The sequence below is a fragment of the Hesperophylax consimilis genome, chromosome 1 (genome assembly GCF_061612785.1).
Source record: "Hesperophylax consimilis isolate HC1 chromosome 1, BYU_Hcon_1.0, whole genome shotgun sequence".
Taxonomy (NCBI): domain Eukaryota; kingdom Metazoa; phylum Arthropoda; class Insecta; order Trichoptera; family Limnephilidae; genus Hesperophylax; species Hesperophylax consimilis.
In genome coordinates, this window is record NC_142836.1 from 47,842,662 (window position 1) to 47,860,200 (window position 17,539).

At 33.7% G+C, this 17,539-nt stretch overlaps 1 protein-coding gene across 1 annotated transcript in view; it reads right to left on the minus strand.

Moving 5' to 3' along the window:
• Nucleotides 1-1,362: 1,362 nt before the first annotated feature.
• LOC149427035 (uncharacterized) overlaps nt 1,363-17,539 on the minus strand; it is an 83,570-nt gene continuing 67,393 nt past the window's right edge. The window contains exons 4-11 of the mRNA XM_089639661.1: nt 8,005-8,117; nt 7,785-7,897; nt 6,790-6,868; nt 5,817-5,953; nt 5,143-5,256; nt 4,239-4,384; nt 3,901-4,007; nt 1,363-3,656 (exon numbers count right to left, since the gene is read on the minus strand). Of these exons, the coding sequence (XP_089495787.1) occupies nt 3,569-3,656; nt 3,901-4,007; nt 4,239-4,384; nt 5,143-5,256; nt 5,817-5,953; nt 6,790-6,868; nt 7,785-7,897; nt 8,005-8,117 (897 nt within the window). The 3' untranslated portion in view covers nt 1,363-3,568. The remainder of the gene's footprint in view (nt 3,657-3,900; nt 4,008-4,238; nt 4,385-5,142; nt 5,257-5,816; nt 5,954-6,789; nt 6,869-7,784; nt 7,898-8,004; nt 8,118-17,539) is intronic.

Here is a 17,539-nt window from a genome sequence, read left to right on the forward strand (position 1 = left end):
ACAACTGCACTTAAGGTTAGTAATAGCAAGTACTTTGTGAGTATTTAGCTTAAAAATCTTTCGCAAACATCACTCCATACCAAAAAAAACCGAAATGGCCAGAACAAGCATGTTTTACGAGGGAATATTTAAACTTTGATTTAATAAAAATGGAGATTTAATACGGACAAATTTTACCATCGCTCCTGACATAAATGTTGTTTCTTGAAGTAATTAAGTGTAATTTCCATAATATGTGCATATTAAAAGTTCGGCGGTTAAATAAATATTTATCCATTTTTCACCAAAATATTAACACACTTCGGTCGGGAAGGGTAGTTCTACTCATTCGGTCGATTGATGCTCAACGCCGGGAAGGGTAATTCCACCTTTTGCGCCAGCCTCACTTCAATGGCAAAAAAGACAGAATTATTCAACAATTATTTTTATAAGCAATAATTATTAGCCTGAAACACTCATCCACATTGAAAAAATCTCCTGATAAAAGATACATGACGCCAACGGGACGTATCTTTTACGGATGTATCTTTTATCAGGAGATTTTTTCAATGTGGATGAGTGTTTCAGGCTAATAATTATTGCTTATAAAAATAATTGTTACCCTTTGTGCTATGCATAAAAAATCTTGTCTTAAACATTAGTTTACCAAAAAATAATAATTAGAATTATTCAATGTTTTTATATGAATATTATATACCAATCTTGCTGTAAAGGTCTCAACTATATGTACACAATTATCGAATCGTAATGCAAATCTTCTTTTTATATTTATCTTCGTGTCTTTCGTTTACATCACTATTTCACCAAAGGATAGTATATTATTTGGATAACATATTTTCTTATTGTAATAATTAAATTCCTGGAATAATGGTTTTTATGACCGTGAAACCTGATTCGAATCTCTATCTCTGTTCCACCGCACTCAACTCCTGTGTGCAAGCGAGCGAGAGATATCGAGGGATATAGAATGCAGGTATGGGCAAATACCGATAGGCGGACCGTAATAAACATATTACATACAAGGTTAATTGAGTTGCATTTCAAATAATATTCGATTTTCGTTTAGTACTTTTATAGCTTGGGTATGCTGAGTTACTTGTAGAAATTTTTATTAAAATATTTTAGTTATTTTCTATTTAAAAAGAATTAAAGAAATTCGCGCAGGACCATTATTTTCGCCCAGAGATTGCAGCTCATAAAATACCCGCCAGAATTGTGTTAAGAACCTACCAACCTCAGAAACATTCCAAAATAGATTGTTAGTTATAAAAAAATTGACGAGGTGTTCACGGTTATTTTTTTTTTGCAAAATTATGTACTTATTTCATTAGGCAGTTTGAATAATAAAAATACATTTTTTGGTATTTCATGTTTTTTATTGTCTTAGTTTCTCTGTTAAATACATAAACTGCAATGGCTTAGTTATTCTATTTCTGTTATAAAAAGTTCTACATTCGTCAAGTCCATAAAAATATTATACATAACTTTCCGTTTCTGAATAAGAAGCCTAAAAATACTTATTTACACAAAGATTTTTATACATAATTATTATTTACTTTAAGTCTTATTGCGTAAACCTGATCGCTTAGTACGACTGTCCACCTTTAGAGAGGACATAAAAATAGAAATTAAAAGCACAACACTTGAAGAATTATTATTAGCAAAAAAATATTTATTTCAATAATTTTTATCATTATTACTTGTTTGATACATGAAAAGTAAGCAGTAAGTAATAGTTTTGTGTGAGCAAATCATTAAACAGAAAAAAACACAACTTGCTAAAGGTAATATCAAGAAAAGACGAGCCACAAAAGTTTTATAGAAAATTATTATTTCTCGTTTATGAAATTCCAGGTATACTGGTTTGACTAATCAAATACAGTAATTCCTCGAGCTATGTCAATTTGTTCTATTTCGATTCATACATAATAATATTATGTAAATGTGTTCCGAGATTAATTCGTATATACATACTCACGTCGATTGATACTGAAGAATGACGCATACTCATATCGATTTGTATTCATCTTGACACGTTATCCAAAAAAATCTTTCACGGGAGTGGTAGCCCGGCGAAAAGGAAACTAAAGCTTTTAAATATGCAATTCGAACGGGGTTTGGATGATCAAGAATCAGTCATTTAATTTTAGTACAGAATAACTTTTCTACAATAACATTGTAACATGATATTTTCAATAATGGACTCTGGAACCTTTATGTAACTTCGAGGTATTACCGTAATCAGATTTACAACATTTTATTAAAATATAAAATTACTATCAAATTCTTTTATTAGGCGATTTCTGGTAATACTTATCTAAATCATGTATTATCACTTTAAATACCTAATCTTAAAAATATTGCGATGGTACACAATATTATTATATCAATATAGCTATTTTTCCTACACTATTTTAAAGTAACGGAACATACAAAGTATTCTCTGTTCATAATATTATGTTCTGAAGTGTAATGAATGTTCTATTAGTTAGCATAGGTAATTATCTGTTATGTGCAGTTGCTGTGACTTTTTATGCTAGAGCTAAAAAGAATTTGTATAGATTTACTTAAAAAAACCTTTCATCGAATTTTCACTGTGAAAGTACCTAAGCATTTGTTTACCAAGTTTTTTTTAATGAGGTTATAATATTGAATTTGAAATGATCTTATGAAAATCAACAAAGTATCATTTATCAGATATTACAGGACCAATTAGGATAGTTTAGTATTGCATTGGAAGAAAAAGAGATTCAGTATATGGGATCACAATTTTTGTTATCAATAGCACCGATACTAGAGGATCCAGCAATGGGATGCTAAACCCAAACATTAGTAGGTACCTACCTTATACCTAGATAATTTTCATATGACAAATATCATATATTGTCAGCAAAACAAATTAGTTATGTCCATTCCGACATTTTCAGAATTAAGAAAACTTCCTAAGTCCGTTTCAAAATAGAAAGCCTAAACTTACAAACGTTTAATGATCGAAAATAAATACAGAAAATATGGTATTTTCTTATTATCCGAACATAAATAAAAAATACTCACTTTTCTTTCATTTTTTTTTCACTACAAGGTTTTTTGCGCCTTCTGTAAAATTTGACAAATGTGTTAGCGTTCTATGAATTAAGCTGACAATATTTACCATTTGCATTTCTGCACTCCTAATGATGTAAAACTTATTTTTTTCTCATTTGTGGAAAGCCTTGGAGGCAAAATCTGGTTTTGATTAAGAATTGCGAACTAGAGCTTTGTGGTTTCACGAAAAAAAGAATTCTTCTTTAAATGGGTTTCTGTTGGTTTTCTGACTTCAATCCAGAAAAAAGGTTTTTTTTTATCGCAACCCAATTAAGCACAGTTTTTGTTAAAATAATTATATAAAGCACTAAGAAAAACTGATATTTCCTTAATTACTACTTTTGACATCAAGTATCTCTTACTTTTATAAGAATTTTATAAGATAAGGCACTTGGGGAGTGATTTCCAAATATGTAATACATTATCTGAAAGCACTTGACAGATGGGACAACATGAATTATTATTGTTACATATTAGAATATTGTCAATGGCGAGAGCGGTGGGCGCCGGAATGCCGACTTCCCGGACGGGACTGTACTATGGCGTAGTGGTCACTGTTGTCAGACACAGACCTGGAATTCAAACATAACCTCAATATTATAATCCTGCGGCCAAATAAATAATGTGAGAATGTGTTGCTTACATTGAGGGCTTAAAGTTAAACAGTTTTATCTACAAAAAACATACTTATAATTCTACGGCTTAAAGTCATACAACTACAATCCACAAAAAAAACCATGTTTGGATATAATATATGTCCCTGCCCTCAATAATTATTTGTAATTATAATCATTGTTTATGAAACATCGAAATTACCTGGCGGAGTGAATGGTTGATGATGGGTATCTGGAGCCATATTGACTTCCGTGCCAACTTCTATAAGGATCATAGTCCTCTACCACTGATGGGTCCTTCTCCAAAATCTGAAATGGAACATTGTTATTTTGCATTAATACATGAACATTTGGTAAAAAACACAAAAGAAAGAAGAAATACTAAACAAGGAAGTTTTGAAAGATTTTCTGTTATCAAGTGGAGAGCAGCTAAAAATATACAAAAATTTATCATAAAATCAGAAAGAATTATTATTTCTGCTCCCTTTTATAAGTTAAATTAATATAGGAGAAAGGCAAAATATTATGAATTGTAATAACCTCTGTCCTGGCACAAGAGCAGGTCATGGCAGAGCAGAGGAAGCAGTTGATGATGAGCATCACGAGGAACAAGATCCCGAGGGCGATGGCCAGGTACAGCAGCCATGCCGGGTGGACCTGACCCTCCGCACACAGCTCTTCCACTCCTGGAAATATTTATACAAAAGTGAACACTAATCCTCAATCATTGTTAGTGATATAGCCTTTTTCTGTCCGCAGTGGCTAGACAATGCTCAGAGAGGGAAGTAGACAGTAGACCCAATGGCGAAGTGATCAGATTGAGAGTATCCCTTCTTCAATCAGGTACTTTTACAGATTAAAAATTGCTATATGTATAGTGGAGAAGAGAGGTTGGCAGCCGCTGTAAGTCAAAGTACTAGTCCTACCCGAGACCCGAGTACTTGTCAACCGATCTTTGATCGGTTACTTTCGTTTGATAGATGGTCTATTTTAGATTTCAGGTTAGGATTACAGACCTTGTCTGTCGCGAAAACGAGATTCAAAATGACCGGTCTACAAAATTTATACATCTGTGGTCGTTTGCCACACCGACACCTACACATCATGGGACACAGGTACTGACAATAGAATATATTGTTTTATAACTTTGATTACCATTGGTGGTTTGTGAGCGGGTTACGATGATCAGGTCGTTCATGATCAACTCAGGACTAGTAAATATTAGGTATTTTCCATTACTACCAAACTTCATGCAGATTACAGCTTTACAAAAAACACAACAGGACAATACAATCATCATTAGGACTTTAAAACAACTAGAAATTACACTATGATATTACTATGAATGTGTACATCTTGAAACCGAATTAACCTAACTTCACTCTTAACAAGAATATTGAGATGCTGGAGTCAATATCGCTCTACTTAAAATGAGTGGTCTTACTTGGAATTTCTCCGGGGTCCAGAACAAATATATTTGCAGATGCTGAAACCGATCCATCTTCTCCAGGGATATTTCCTGAGTTTCCAGAAGAGCAATCCACGGCTATGCAACCACCTGAAAGAAAATACCAAAGCACTTAGAAACAAATTATAAATACAGGAGTCAGAAAATTGCAAACCAACGGCTTTTCCAGCAATACCAGAATGCATTCTCAATCCAGAAAAACATTAGTTCACAGAATTGACACGTACAGCGCTGGCCATCACAATATGACAGCAGTGAAAATTGACACAATTTTTTTCAAGAATATAATATCTACTCTAAAAACTCTAAATTTTGAAGGCGAAAGTATTGCTATAATATTTGATCAGGATCATTGCCCTTCAAAAACAAATACATACTGTCAATTTTCTTTATAATGTAGTCATATTTTTTTTTGAATTATTGAAACTTAACAAAGTAACCGAAAGCGGGGTTTTCGCTGTTTGCGGTTGCTTCGTTCTTTTCCGAAAATTCGCACCTCGGCTAGTGGAAACTTTGTTGTGTTTATAAGTAGCATGAAACATCTGATTCCTTAATTATTAGGGTTAAAATAATTTTATTTACTGTGGTTAAAATAATTTTATTTACTATGGTTTAAATAAATTTATGAAAATATTTTGGTAATGCATTACCTTTGCAAATAGCAACATCACATTGGAAATTGAGTTCTGCTGAATCCGGAAACCTGAACATGGAAGATATGGTTGCATCAGCACGCCCAGTGCTGGGGTCGTAAGTAAAAGCGGATATTCCATCGTGAACAGGGCATCTAGAAAAAAATCATTATTTCAAAGAAATAATCAGAGAGTAAATCACACAACACATAGATATAAAGAGCATTAATCAAACATAGTCACTAAGAAGAGGAAAAACATCAACCTAAAGGCAACAAACAAGAAGATGAGGAAGTCAACAAACATGAAGAGGAGGAATTCAACAAACTTGTATATGAGGTCTACAAACACGAAGAATTAATACCAACACAACTACCTCCAGTCCGTCTTGAATCACAAATCCCTAGTCAAGAGTCGAGGACGACCGTGAATATACTATTCATGCATATTTGATTTAATCATTAAAAAACAAAAAAAGTCAATTTAAGACTTCCTCTTACACGGAGAAAAATGTATTGCTAATTTATTTATAGTTCTCTTCAAATCGTTGGTAATTCTGGTTAAAAATGGGATTGCAAGCCTTGCGAATGAATTAACAGGACGTTGCTGACTAACAAACGTTAGAATGCAAATTGTCAGAATTACTTGGTAAATTTTTTAGGCTGTATTTTTTTTTGTACTGTTATTATATATCATCATCAAGCAAATCCATAAAATGTTCTTAAATTGATGTTTTATTGGTAAGTACATGTTAATTTATCGCAAAAGTCGAATTCTCTTTGTGTTATTTTATATTTTTAAAATATCTTCTATATAGGTACTTCTTATTGAATCAGAGATATTTATGGTATAGGGTTGCTGCTAATTGTGTCAATAGGCAGGACAGTAAATTTGGAAATGCTTTAATCCAAAGTTGTGTTGGAATAAAAACGTAAAAACACTTTTAATATTTCACTTATGTGTTTTAATTAGGTGCACATTTGAAACATACCCTCGGTCGTCTATGAGAGGAGCACTGGAGTTTTGCTTATTGAAGGCAAAGCAGGATTTCACTCGGATTCCATGAGTTCCTGTAAATATAAATGTTTAATTAAATTTAAGTTGCGAGGTACGATTCACCTTTGCAGAAATAAAACACACTTATGGGTATATTATCTATAAACTCAGAGGGGGTTTATCTATTTTAGGCAGAAAATAAAAACAGGTATTATTCAGATCCGGTTCATATCCCTGTGCCAAGGAGTTAAGGAGGCAAGGCGCTGATAATACCTAACACTTAATACAGCGTCAGGCGCCATTTGGCTCAGGGCCAGCCCTAAATTCACTCTCCTAAATCTAGTACAGTGCATATTTATAAAGCACGTTGCTCGGGGTTATGAATGGATTGGAGTAAAGTTTGGAGGTTGTGAATTCTAGTGTATCTGAAAACTGGGTCTACTTTTGAATTGAAAAGATAACTTTTTATTAGTTTTTGTTTCACTTGATCGTGACATGTCTCTGGCGTCCCCAATTTCCTCCATTCACTAATGTATACCACATTGTTATCAATAAAAAATGAAAAAAAACTACATTATATAGAGTTTTAATCAACTGTGAATCTCATTCCAGTGCAGAGACAATACGTTAAGTATTCCTCGGGCGCCCCCGACTTCTTCTACCATTAAAACCATTCTCTAAACACTTCTGACACTAATAAGAACAACCTTTGAAATTTTCAGCGAAATCGGCCCAGTAGTTTTGAGTCTATTGGGGATAAACAAAGAAACATTAATTTTGATTTAGAGAAAAAAAATCATGTTTGACCAACATATGTCTCTGTTATTCAAAAAAAAAAATCATGTTTTTACCTGTCACAGGTGACATACATATATAATATATCGCTGCATCAAAATTTAAAAAGAAATCAGTGAAAAACTTTAGGAGATTTGAGATTTTGTACAAACGAACATTTACATTTTTATTTAAATAGATAATATATGTGCCCACCATCAGGCTTGCTGAGATCTGCCCTCAGAAAGTATTTGTTCCCGAACACAGCTTCTCGAATCTTCTTTCCATTTTCGTTAACCACCTTCAAGGAAACCAGAGATGTTTCATTCCTGAAAGTATAAAGATAAAAATGTCACAATTATTATATAAAACAGTAAACAAACGATTGTCTGTAGCGGGTTCCTAACCACAAACAGAATGATGAACTGTAACTCACTTGGAATTCTTGAAGCCAGCTTTCCCGCAAGTGATGACGTAGAACTTATCATCCGCCAGCTCCAGGGTTCGGTGGACTCGTACTGCCAGGGGCACTGATCGTTCTTCAGTTTTCTGAAAATAATTTTAAAAGTTTTCGGTCAGCAAACAAGTTTTTTTCGACCCGATAAAAAAAAAAGTGGGTGTGTCAAGCCTACGCAAGACAGAAGTGAAACTTCTAGTTTCAGCTGATGCTTGGCGTGGCGCAGTTCGCTGGTGTCTGAGAGAGAGGAAAGAAGAGAAGAGAGAGAACGTTCGTGAGCGGCTCCCCCACCTCAACAAGGTTTCACTTCAAAAATGCCACAGCCGAGAATCGAACCTCGCTTAACTGATTGAAAGCCAACCACGCTGAGCACCAACTGTAAGCAAAGCCGCATAAATTGATTATATTATGTAGGTTCTGAAAATATGAGAGCTTGTTATGTTTTATAATGTTACCTACATCACACCCAAAATATAATATATTTTTAAAAATAATGTACAATGTACAGAAATAGAATCCCACACAAGATCGCGTAGTGCGCTCTAGCGAACGGATATTTTATCAGAGGGAGATAGTTTTAATTTTTTTTTCTGTAAATTATTACATATTATCAAAATAAATAAATTAATTAAATAAATGTAATACAATTATCATAATATACGGATTAGATAATAATTTTAATCCAACACAATAACGCAAAGCGCGCTCTAGCGGAGTAATGTTTTATCACAGTGAGATAAGTGTTTTTATTATTTTGCAATATTATTTTCTTTTAAAAAATGTTCTGACCTACTAAAAAATAAGATATTGAATGAAAAAGGCGTTAAAAACAAAAAAATAATGTGCGATGGCCGAGAATCGAACTCGGATCAACTGTTTGGAAGTCAACTATGCTGACCATTACACCACCAACGCCAGTTGTCGAGATGAGCTAAGAAGCATTTATATGTTACTTCAAAACTTTGACTAGATCAAATGAACTTTAATCGGTGGTGGGGGTACCCGCATTTTCGTTTCGGTCATGAGTCGGTTTTACTCCGGTCCTAGAAATTGCATGACGCGCGTAAAGAAGTTTCACTTCAAAAAATTCAATTGCCTTTTTGGTCTGCGTGGGAGTCGAAAGGCGTTGGGTAAAATTGGAAATAAGTTTTATTTCAAATCAGTATTTATTTTGTCAGTGGTAATTTCAAATGCACACTGATACAAAACCACCCGTAACTTATCTATCGGGATAACTACCTACTTAATTTACTGTACTACAAATTTCCATAAAATTATCTGAAAAGCGAATCTAAACTGAAATTACGTAAATTTTACCGGAATAATGGGATAATTATTTCGAGTTCACGGCAATTTACAAGTCAAATTTAAAGTTATTCACAATCTGCATCCATTTTTTATATATACCTACTGCTATCCATTGAAGATTTTTGGCGTTTTTCTAGATCAAGATCATAACGTGTAAGTGTAGGTAAATAATTTCAATACACAAATATTGTAAAACAACGACATTTACTTCATTTAGAACGATTCTAAAAATTATTGATTATACATGGAGAAAAATGAATACCTTTTTTTATAAAGATACTGTTAAAGATGTGATTGCATGACCATTTCCTAATAAAATATTAGTCATACGCAGGTGGCCTTGTCCGAATAAATATAATGGACGAGATGCGAAAATATTATTATTTTGAAGAACACGTGCTCCGACTTCCTCATAACATATTCGTGCTTTACTGATAGTTTGTTATGAAATTTCTCAAAGCATTCGTTATAGGCCTCTAGTCCCGTTTTTAACAATAAAACGAATAATTGGACCAGATTTTTAATAATTTTTAATAAATTAGACTTTTACGAAATCAAAGGTGAAGTGTGCAAAATTTCATTCAAACTTTTTAAACAAACGCCCCCCGCCCATGTCCACCTGCCCACCGGCCTCCACAGACAATCTTATTTATATAAACAGAAGATTACCTGCCATCAAAGTTATAATTCAAAACAGCATTAGATTATTTCATCGTTTACAATATTTACTTTATGGCCATCACACACCCTTACGTAAAATAATACGTCCGACGTTCGGAATCGTCCGCAGTTGAGGTTGTCATTTGGATATTTAACTACCCATTATCGGTCTGCTTATAATAATAGCGCGCTAGGATTTCAGCGGTGCATGTGGATGTTTAGTGTTTAATTACCAACCGTGTAGAGGCTCTTAATCAATTCAGTCGGCATTATGAAATTTCAGTAGCCAGCCACCTGTAATCAACGGCATCAATGGCCCAACAATAAACATAGCAGTTCGAATATTGTATCTAGATACATACCAATATTATATCATATGTACTTATCGTTCAGAGAGAGGTAAAACTAGTAGATACTAAGCAAGGTAATAGCAAGGGGCAACCGTATGCACTATGCCCTCACGATAAACTAACAGGCCTTATTGATATAACATCAATGATAATATATTCGTAATTTACTAAAAGTTCATGGGGAAACCTGTTAATTAATTCGTTAGGTCTGCAATACCGTTTTAACCGAAATTACAAATAATTTGAAGAGATTCTTAACAAATTAGTAATAGTCATTTTCCTCAGTACAGAGTTCAATTCGGAAAACTCAACACTTAACTTATAATAAACAGCTAAAATATTTTCTGACAATGCTCGCATGGCTTCATAAAAAAATACAAAAAATTTGTGAGTTCTACGTGTATTCGATCACTATCAAAAAATTGTTTTGAATTTGAGAGGCGACAATGGGTTCGGCCGCCCGAGAACGATTTATTAGATAAAACCTCTTCCACAAGTCACCGTAAGTATTTCGGTGACTTAGCCGGGGTGCCCGGGTCATGAGGTAAGGTTTGTCCAGGTCTCGGCGGCAGAAGTGTCTGACCGCCAGATGAGAGGCCGGTTGATGGAATTTTTGCAGTGGGAGGGATGGATTCAAATGTTGCAAACTGACCCCCCAGATTCCTACCCTCCCTTAACGTCCTCCCATTATTTTCTTTAAAAAGACCCTCCACACAGCATCTCCAAAGATTATGTAGGCCCTGAGGGAAAGTATTTTCCTTATAGCCTCCTGTGTAGAGCTAATGCAAAATAAATAAATTTAGATGATGTAATATCCTTGATAATATAATTAGTGTATGAGCTCACTCATAAATGGCTTTAGATTAGTCTATAAGGTTACCCATAAATGGCGTTTGCTGTAGAGAAAGTTGAGATCCATATTATTTTAACCTTCTGCTAATTAAGATATCAGAGCCCTTTGTAAATCTATCACATTGATAGTCCAAGTGTTTTATTGAAGCCGGAGTTTTATTTAATCGGAAAGTTCTTGAGAAACCCCGGTGGCATCAGTTAGGTCAACCGGATCTGAAGAGCGTGTATCTACTTCACAATCATCCTCTTGCACTTCTCACCCCATAAAACGGGGATGCCATAGTTCCACTGTCTCCCAGGTTGTTTGAATGTGCGGTTTTACACTATTATTATATCGCTACGCCATTGTATTTTATGCTCGTAGTTTGTTCTGATTCAGCTATAGTCTGTTTGTAACTTTGCACTGCTTTTATTATCACTGCTCCCCTGAATGAAGATCACCGTGTTACAGAAAACATAATTAGTGTAGGGTAGAGCGGGATAAGACAAAGCTAAAAAAAAATTCCATCTTTTGCGTTCAGAAAAACAGCACGGCTTAAGTAGTGCAAGACTGGAAAAACTGGTTATTATATCAGATGTGGGTTGCAAAAATAAAACCATATGTCGCCTCGTTACTACTGCCAGTTTTCAGAACAGAATTTGTGATTTATGTGTATACCTACTCTGCCTACTCATAAATAAACTAGTAGTTCTGTGAACAGTCGACCTCACGTCCAAAAAAGGCATGTTTCTAACTTTCTCTTATTTAATAGATCAAAACCTAAATTTCCTCGGAAATCATTAGATTTGTACGTAAGTACTTAAATACATACGTACTTAATCATAAACCATATATTTTATGTAACATTTTTTTTTGTTTCAGACAAAGAATTATACAATTTGTCCAAAGAAACATCATCTCAATGACTCAGATAGGTAAGCATCATAATATTTAAAAGTTCAGTCAAAGTTAGCTATCAGTTAGTCAAAGTAAGATTAGCTTGGATAATAAATCATGCAGCAAATTTTTGAAACCGGAAACGGGACGCAGAAACAAATTTACAGACAGTTGAAATGCGAAACGGTCGAGTTATAACAGTAATACGCACAGTCAATAATGAATTTCTCAGCATTATTTTACTGTTGGTTTTAAAATAGTACGTCCTGTCAAAGTTTGCAATGCTTTATTTGTGTTATCATATTCACACAGCCTAAACCAAGGTCTTGGTAAACCATAAGAAAAACAATAGGCTATCAGTAGGTAGCTACCTACAATAACAAGACGAAATCTTGGGTTGGAATTTTGGGTAACCGATTGAACAAATGCATGTTGTTTGTAATATGAAAAGTATTTTTAATGTTTTTTTTATGGTCTCAATGGCAAATAGTAGAAGTAAGTAAATGACATGTTAGCAAAATCCTCAAATTGTAATTTGTAATATGAAGACAATATTAACGACTCTCAAACGAAAATTTGGAACAGAAATATCAGCATAAAATAAATATAATGTTGGCAGTTATTAGTCAAAATGCAGTTAAATATGACCGAAGTGGTCGAATTAGCTCAGTGGTAGATCAAAGCCCTGGCAATGCTGAGGTCATGGGTTAATTTCCTAGATACGACCAAATCTTTTTTGTTTAAATTTTTAGTTTGAGAGTCACTAATATTGTCTTCAATGATTAAATGATGTACGTTTATTGAATATTTATAAATACTAAAGACCACGAAATCAAACGAACGTGAAGATGTTGCACTAGAGAAGGTTGATAGGAAATGGGGAAAAGTTGAAGTATAAAAACGTCATTGGGTCAGTTTTACTATTGTGTGATATGCATCAAAAGATATTGCTAAACTGCAATGTGACGTTGAAAATTTCAATGGTCTATGCAGCATCATTAAACAGTTGAGTCGCTCTGTTGATTGGCGCGTTCTGGTAGGCAGAAGTCCTTGTTTGTAGGTAATTGTACAATAATTGGATTGTTGAGATAGCAACTACGTGAATTGTGGTGAAGAACCGCCTCTAAAATTCCAATGCTTTGCTCAAGATGTTCTCCATATCCATGTTTGTTAAATTAGTCAGGGGAGAGAATGCAGCCTTGTGAAACCCCTTTGAAATACCAAATATATCGATATGTATTTATAAATGATTTTAACTAGTGGGAGTTTCCTAGAACCGGTAATTAAAAATCAATTTGTTGCAATTTCCACTGCTAACGCACATGGAATCACGGTGTTATGCTTATGTAGGTAAAAAGTATACCGATATTTATATTAATAATTACACGCATTGCGCTGATAACATCTTGACTGTACATAAATATTACTACGTTACGACGATGGAGTACCTATAATATGCGATTAGGAGTATTTGTAGGTTAAATAAAAAATAACAAGCTATTTCGACAAGTACCTAGATATAAGTTAGTATTGCATTTGGAATTTATTTAAATCGGGAATAACGTTCTGAATTCAAATTGGCTGGAAACCCCACCGGTCTCTCAGCAATCAAGATATCGGAAGGATTTGTTTCGTGAACTTTCCTTAATATTATGAATGTCACGTTCTTAATTTGAAAACGGGGAAAATTTTGGGAACTTGGAACGTGAAATGATTCATAATATACATAACTAGTAACGTTTACATGTATGTTTTTTTTTGGCAATCAAAGTAACTGATGCGAAAGTTTTTCAAGAAGGAAAAAAAACGTTCATTGTATTTCAAAACAGGGGAAGTTTAGGAGGCACGCGCATAACATATATTAAGGAAATTACTTATTTAAAAAAATATATATTTACAGGAGCAAACCCATGAAAAATCACAAGATTGTCTGAATTATTGACACATCAGTTCCATTTTTGAAAATTACAGTAAAAGTAATTTTCTGTTAAAATATTATATCGTAGGACGATGGAGTACCTACCGTCTTTCTGAATTCTTCACGCAATCAATTCCAATTTGAAAATGACATTAAATACAAAGCAAATCCGAATTATATTAATATTAAACCAGAGTTACATTTACACACAGAGTGACAGACCCAAAACCGAAAATAGTAGGTGTGAATGAATTTTATTAAGGCGACGTCGTGTAATATTTTAAATTGAGCCGCTATCAACAACAACCCTTACGTAGATGGCGATAAGGTTTAAATTCCCGCTTAACACCATCCGCCTGTTTTGATTTATGCAAGAAAAAAACATGGCCTAAAAGTGCCTTTTATTTTATTTTGTGGATGTTCAGGCATAAATATTTATTTTTTTCCGATCATTTTATAAATAACTTAATTTGCCACATTGTACAATAAAATCATAACCGAAAATGGGTTCGCAAGTAGGAGATTTTGAACTTTAAAGCAGTTTTCATAGGCCTATACATTATTTTTTTCTGGGCTTATAAAAAGACTTATATAAAAAATACTCGATTATTTCAAAGGTTTCAAGATGTATTCTACATGCAGTATTTAATTAAAGCACCTTAAACATTTCTAGGCGACCAAATTTTCAAACCAAAAACACATGATTTTGCATTACTACGTATGGCATCGCCTTAATTGCATGTGTAAATAATATTAGTTATCTATTTGATTTGTAATTAGACTAAAAACACTTGGTCAACTTTGAATTGTTGTTTTGTTAATTGATTCACCACAGGGGCGCTTGACAGAGCGCACGTTTACGTTTGTTCATTGCAGAAAAGAAACCATGCATTTATGAAGTGAATTATAAAAAGCTTACGTGTTTTTATTTTTAATACCACACGTACCATACATTATCTAAATGGGCTAGAGCTGCCACCGCCCGCAACCGTGAAAGTTAGTTCTCCTCAGGCACAAGGGGCTGCCTTTGGTTATTTATCAGTTATAAATTAAAGTTGTGGAATGAATAGAGTAAACACAATCCTAATCAGCACGCAATCCAATAACCCCAGTTGCTGGCGAGTTAAACTAAACTAATTTACTTTAACGAAAGTTTACTAATCAGAAACCTTCACCTTTTCAACCGTCCCTCGCTTATTGAAACATGTATACCGTTGGGTAAAATTGGCATAGAATTATATCTACGTTGAAGTCATTTTCTATACAATAAAATTCTAAAGTAATTTGGTCGAAAACTTTGCAGATATGCAGTATGTACATGGTTGATTTGATTGTCTTCATTGAAATGTCATCTGATCTGGAAGTGACTCCCTTGAGACATCTCATTCTTGGTTAATTTTAATATTTTCATTAAAATGCCGTCTGATCCAGAGTGAGTTAGGGAAGCTCAAAGGAAGCACAGAGAAAGTCTAAAGAAATTTAAGAATATCCATTCGATCGATTGGTGTCGTATTTATACATTTTCCATATTATTTAATTAAGGCGATGCACTACGTCGTGTATTATTTTAAATTGAGCCGCTATAAATAATAACCTTTACTTAGATGGCGATAAGGTTTAAAGTCCCGCTTGACACCATCCGCCTGTTTTGATTTATGCAAGAAAAAAACATGGCCAAAAAGTGCCTTTTATTTTATTTTGTGGATGTTCAGGAATAAATATTTAATTTTTTTTTCGATCATTTTATAAATAACTTAATTTGCCACATTATACAATAAAATCATAACCGAAAATGGGTTTGTAAGAAGGAGATTTTGAACTTATACATAATATTTTTCTGGGCTTATAAAAAGACTTATCTAAAAAATACTCGATTATTTCAAAGGCCAAGATGTATTCTACTCGCAGTATTTAATTAATTAAAGCATCTGAAAGATTTCTAGGCGACCAAATTTTCAAACCAAAAACACATGATTTTGGTTTTAATGGTGTTAATGCATCGCCTTAACACCATTCCTCAAATTATTAGTAGCTAAACATATGAAATAGCTTAAAGCGGTTTAAAGTCAATGAATCCACAATTATTAGTAGCTAAACATATGAAATAGCTTAAAGCGGTTTAAAGTCAATGAATCCACAATTATTATTAGCTAAACATATGAAATAGCTTAAAGCGGTTTAAAGTCAATGAATCCACAATTATTAGTAGCTAAACATATGAAATAGCTTAAAGCGGTTTAAAGTCAATGAATCCACAATTATTAGTAGCTAAACATATAAAATAGCTTAAAGCGGTTTAAAGTCAATGAATCCACAATTATTAGTAGCTAAACATATGAAATAGCTTAAAGCGGTTTAAAGTCAATGAATCCACAATTATTAGTAGCTAAACATATGAAATAGCTTAAAGCGGTTCAAAGTCAATGAATCCACAATTATTAGTAGCTAAACATATGAAATAGCTTAAAGCGGTTTAAAGTCAATGAATCCACAATTATTAGTAGCTAAACATATGAAATAGCTTAAAGCGGTTCAAAGTCAATGAATCCACAATTATTAGTAGCTAAACATATGAAATAGCTTAAAGCGGTTTAAAGTCAATGAATCCACAATTATTAGTAGCTAAACATATGAAATAGCTTAAAGCGGTTCAAAGTCAATGAATCCACAATTATTAGTAGCTAAACATATGAAATAGCTTAAAGCGGTTTAAAGTCAATGAATCCACAATTATTAGTAGCTAAACATATGAAATAGCTTAAAGCGGTTTAAAGTCAATGAATCCACCTACATTTCAGCGTTCATCCCATATTTTTAGGTTCTACAAATTTGGCACATTATGACAAGCGACCATAATGTACCAAAAATCGCTCGAGTGGATATATCATTTATTGTTGTTGTTGTTTTAATGAAAATACCGCACGCCATAAGAGTCCCAACCATCCAAAGCCAGTAGGGCGTAGGGCTATGGCATCCCCAACCATTGGGGTACGTTGTAAGGCGAAGAGAAAGGTAAAAACACGTTTTTCACATTTCTAGCAATGTTTAGATTTCGAATTGTGGTCTTTAGGGCGATACTGAGAGAGGTTATCTACCACTATACGGTGTCAACACCTCAATTAGTATGTCTGGGTGGCATTTATGAAAGCAGCCTACGTTAAACTATTATCAGCAATGCAAGTGACGTTACATCCCTGCCTATACAATAATTGAACATGTATCTGTACAATATATTTAAGAAATACTTGTCAATGTCCGACTCCCGACAGAAAAGGGTAAGTATGCTTCGTGAAAGATACTTTTGTAGAAATAAAATAATGTTGTTGTTTTAACGATGTGGGATCATCACAAAATCAATTTTTTTTGTGTAAAATGGGATTTGAAAACCGCTAGCATTCACTAGGTGATTGCCAAATGCTTACTAAATAGCAGAACAATCCATTAATAATTAAAGCCATAACGATTTCACAGAGTCCCATCTGATTTTGCTTGATCGTTATCGAAGCTGCTAGTGATGTCGCAAAACGACGCGAATGAGCGATCCTCTGG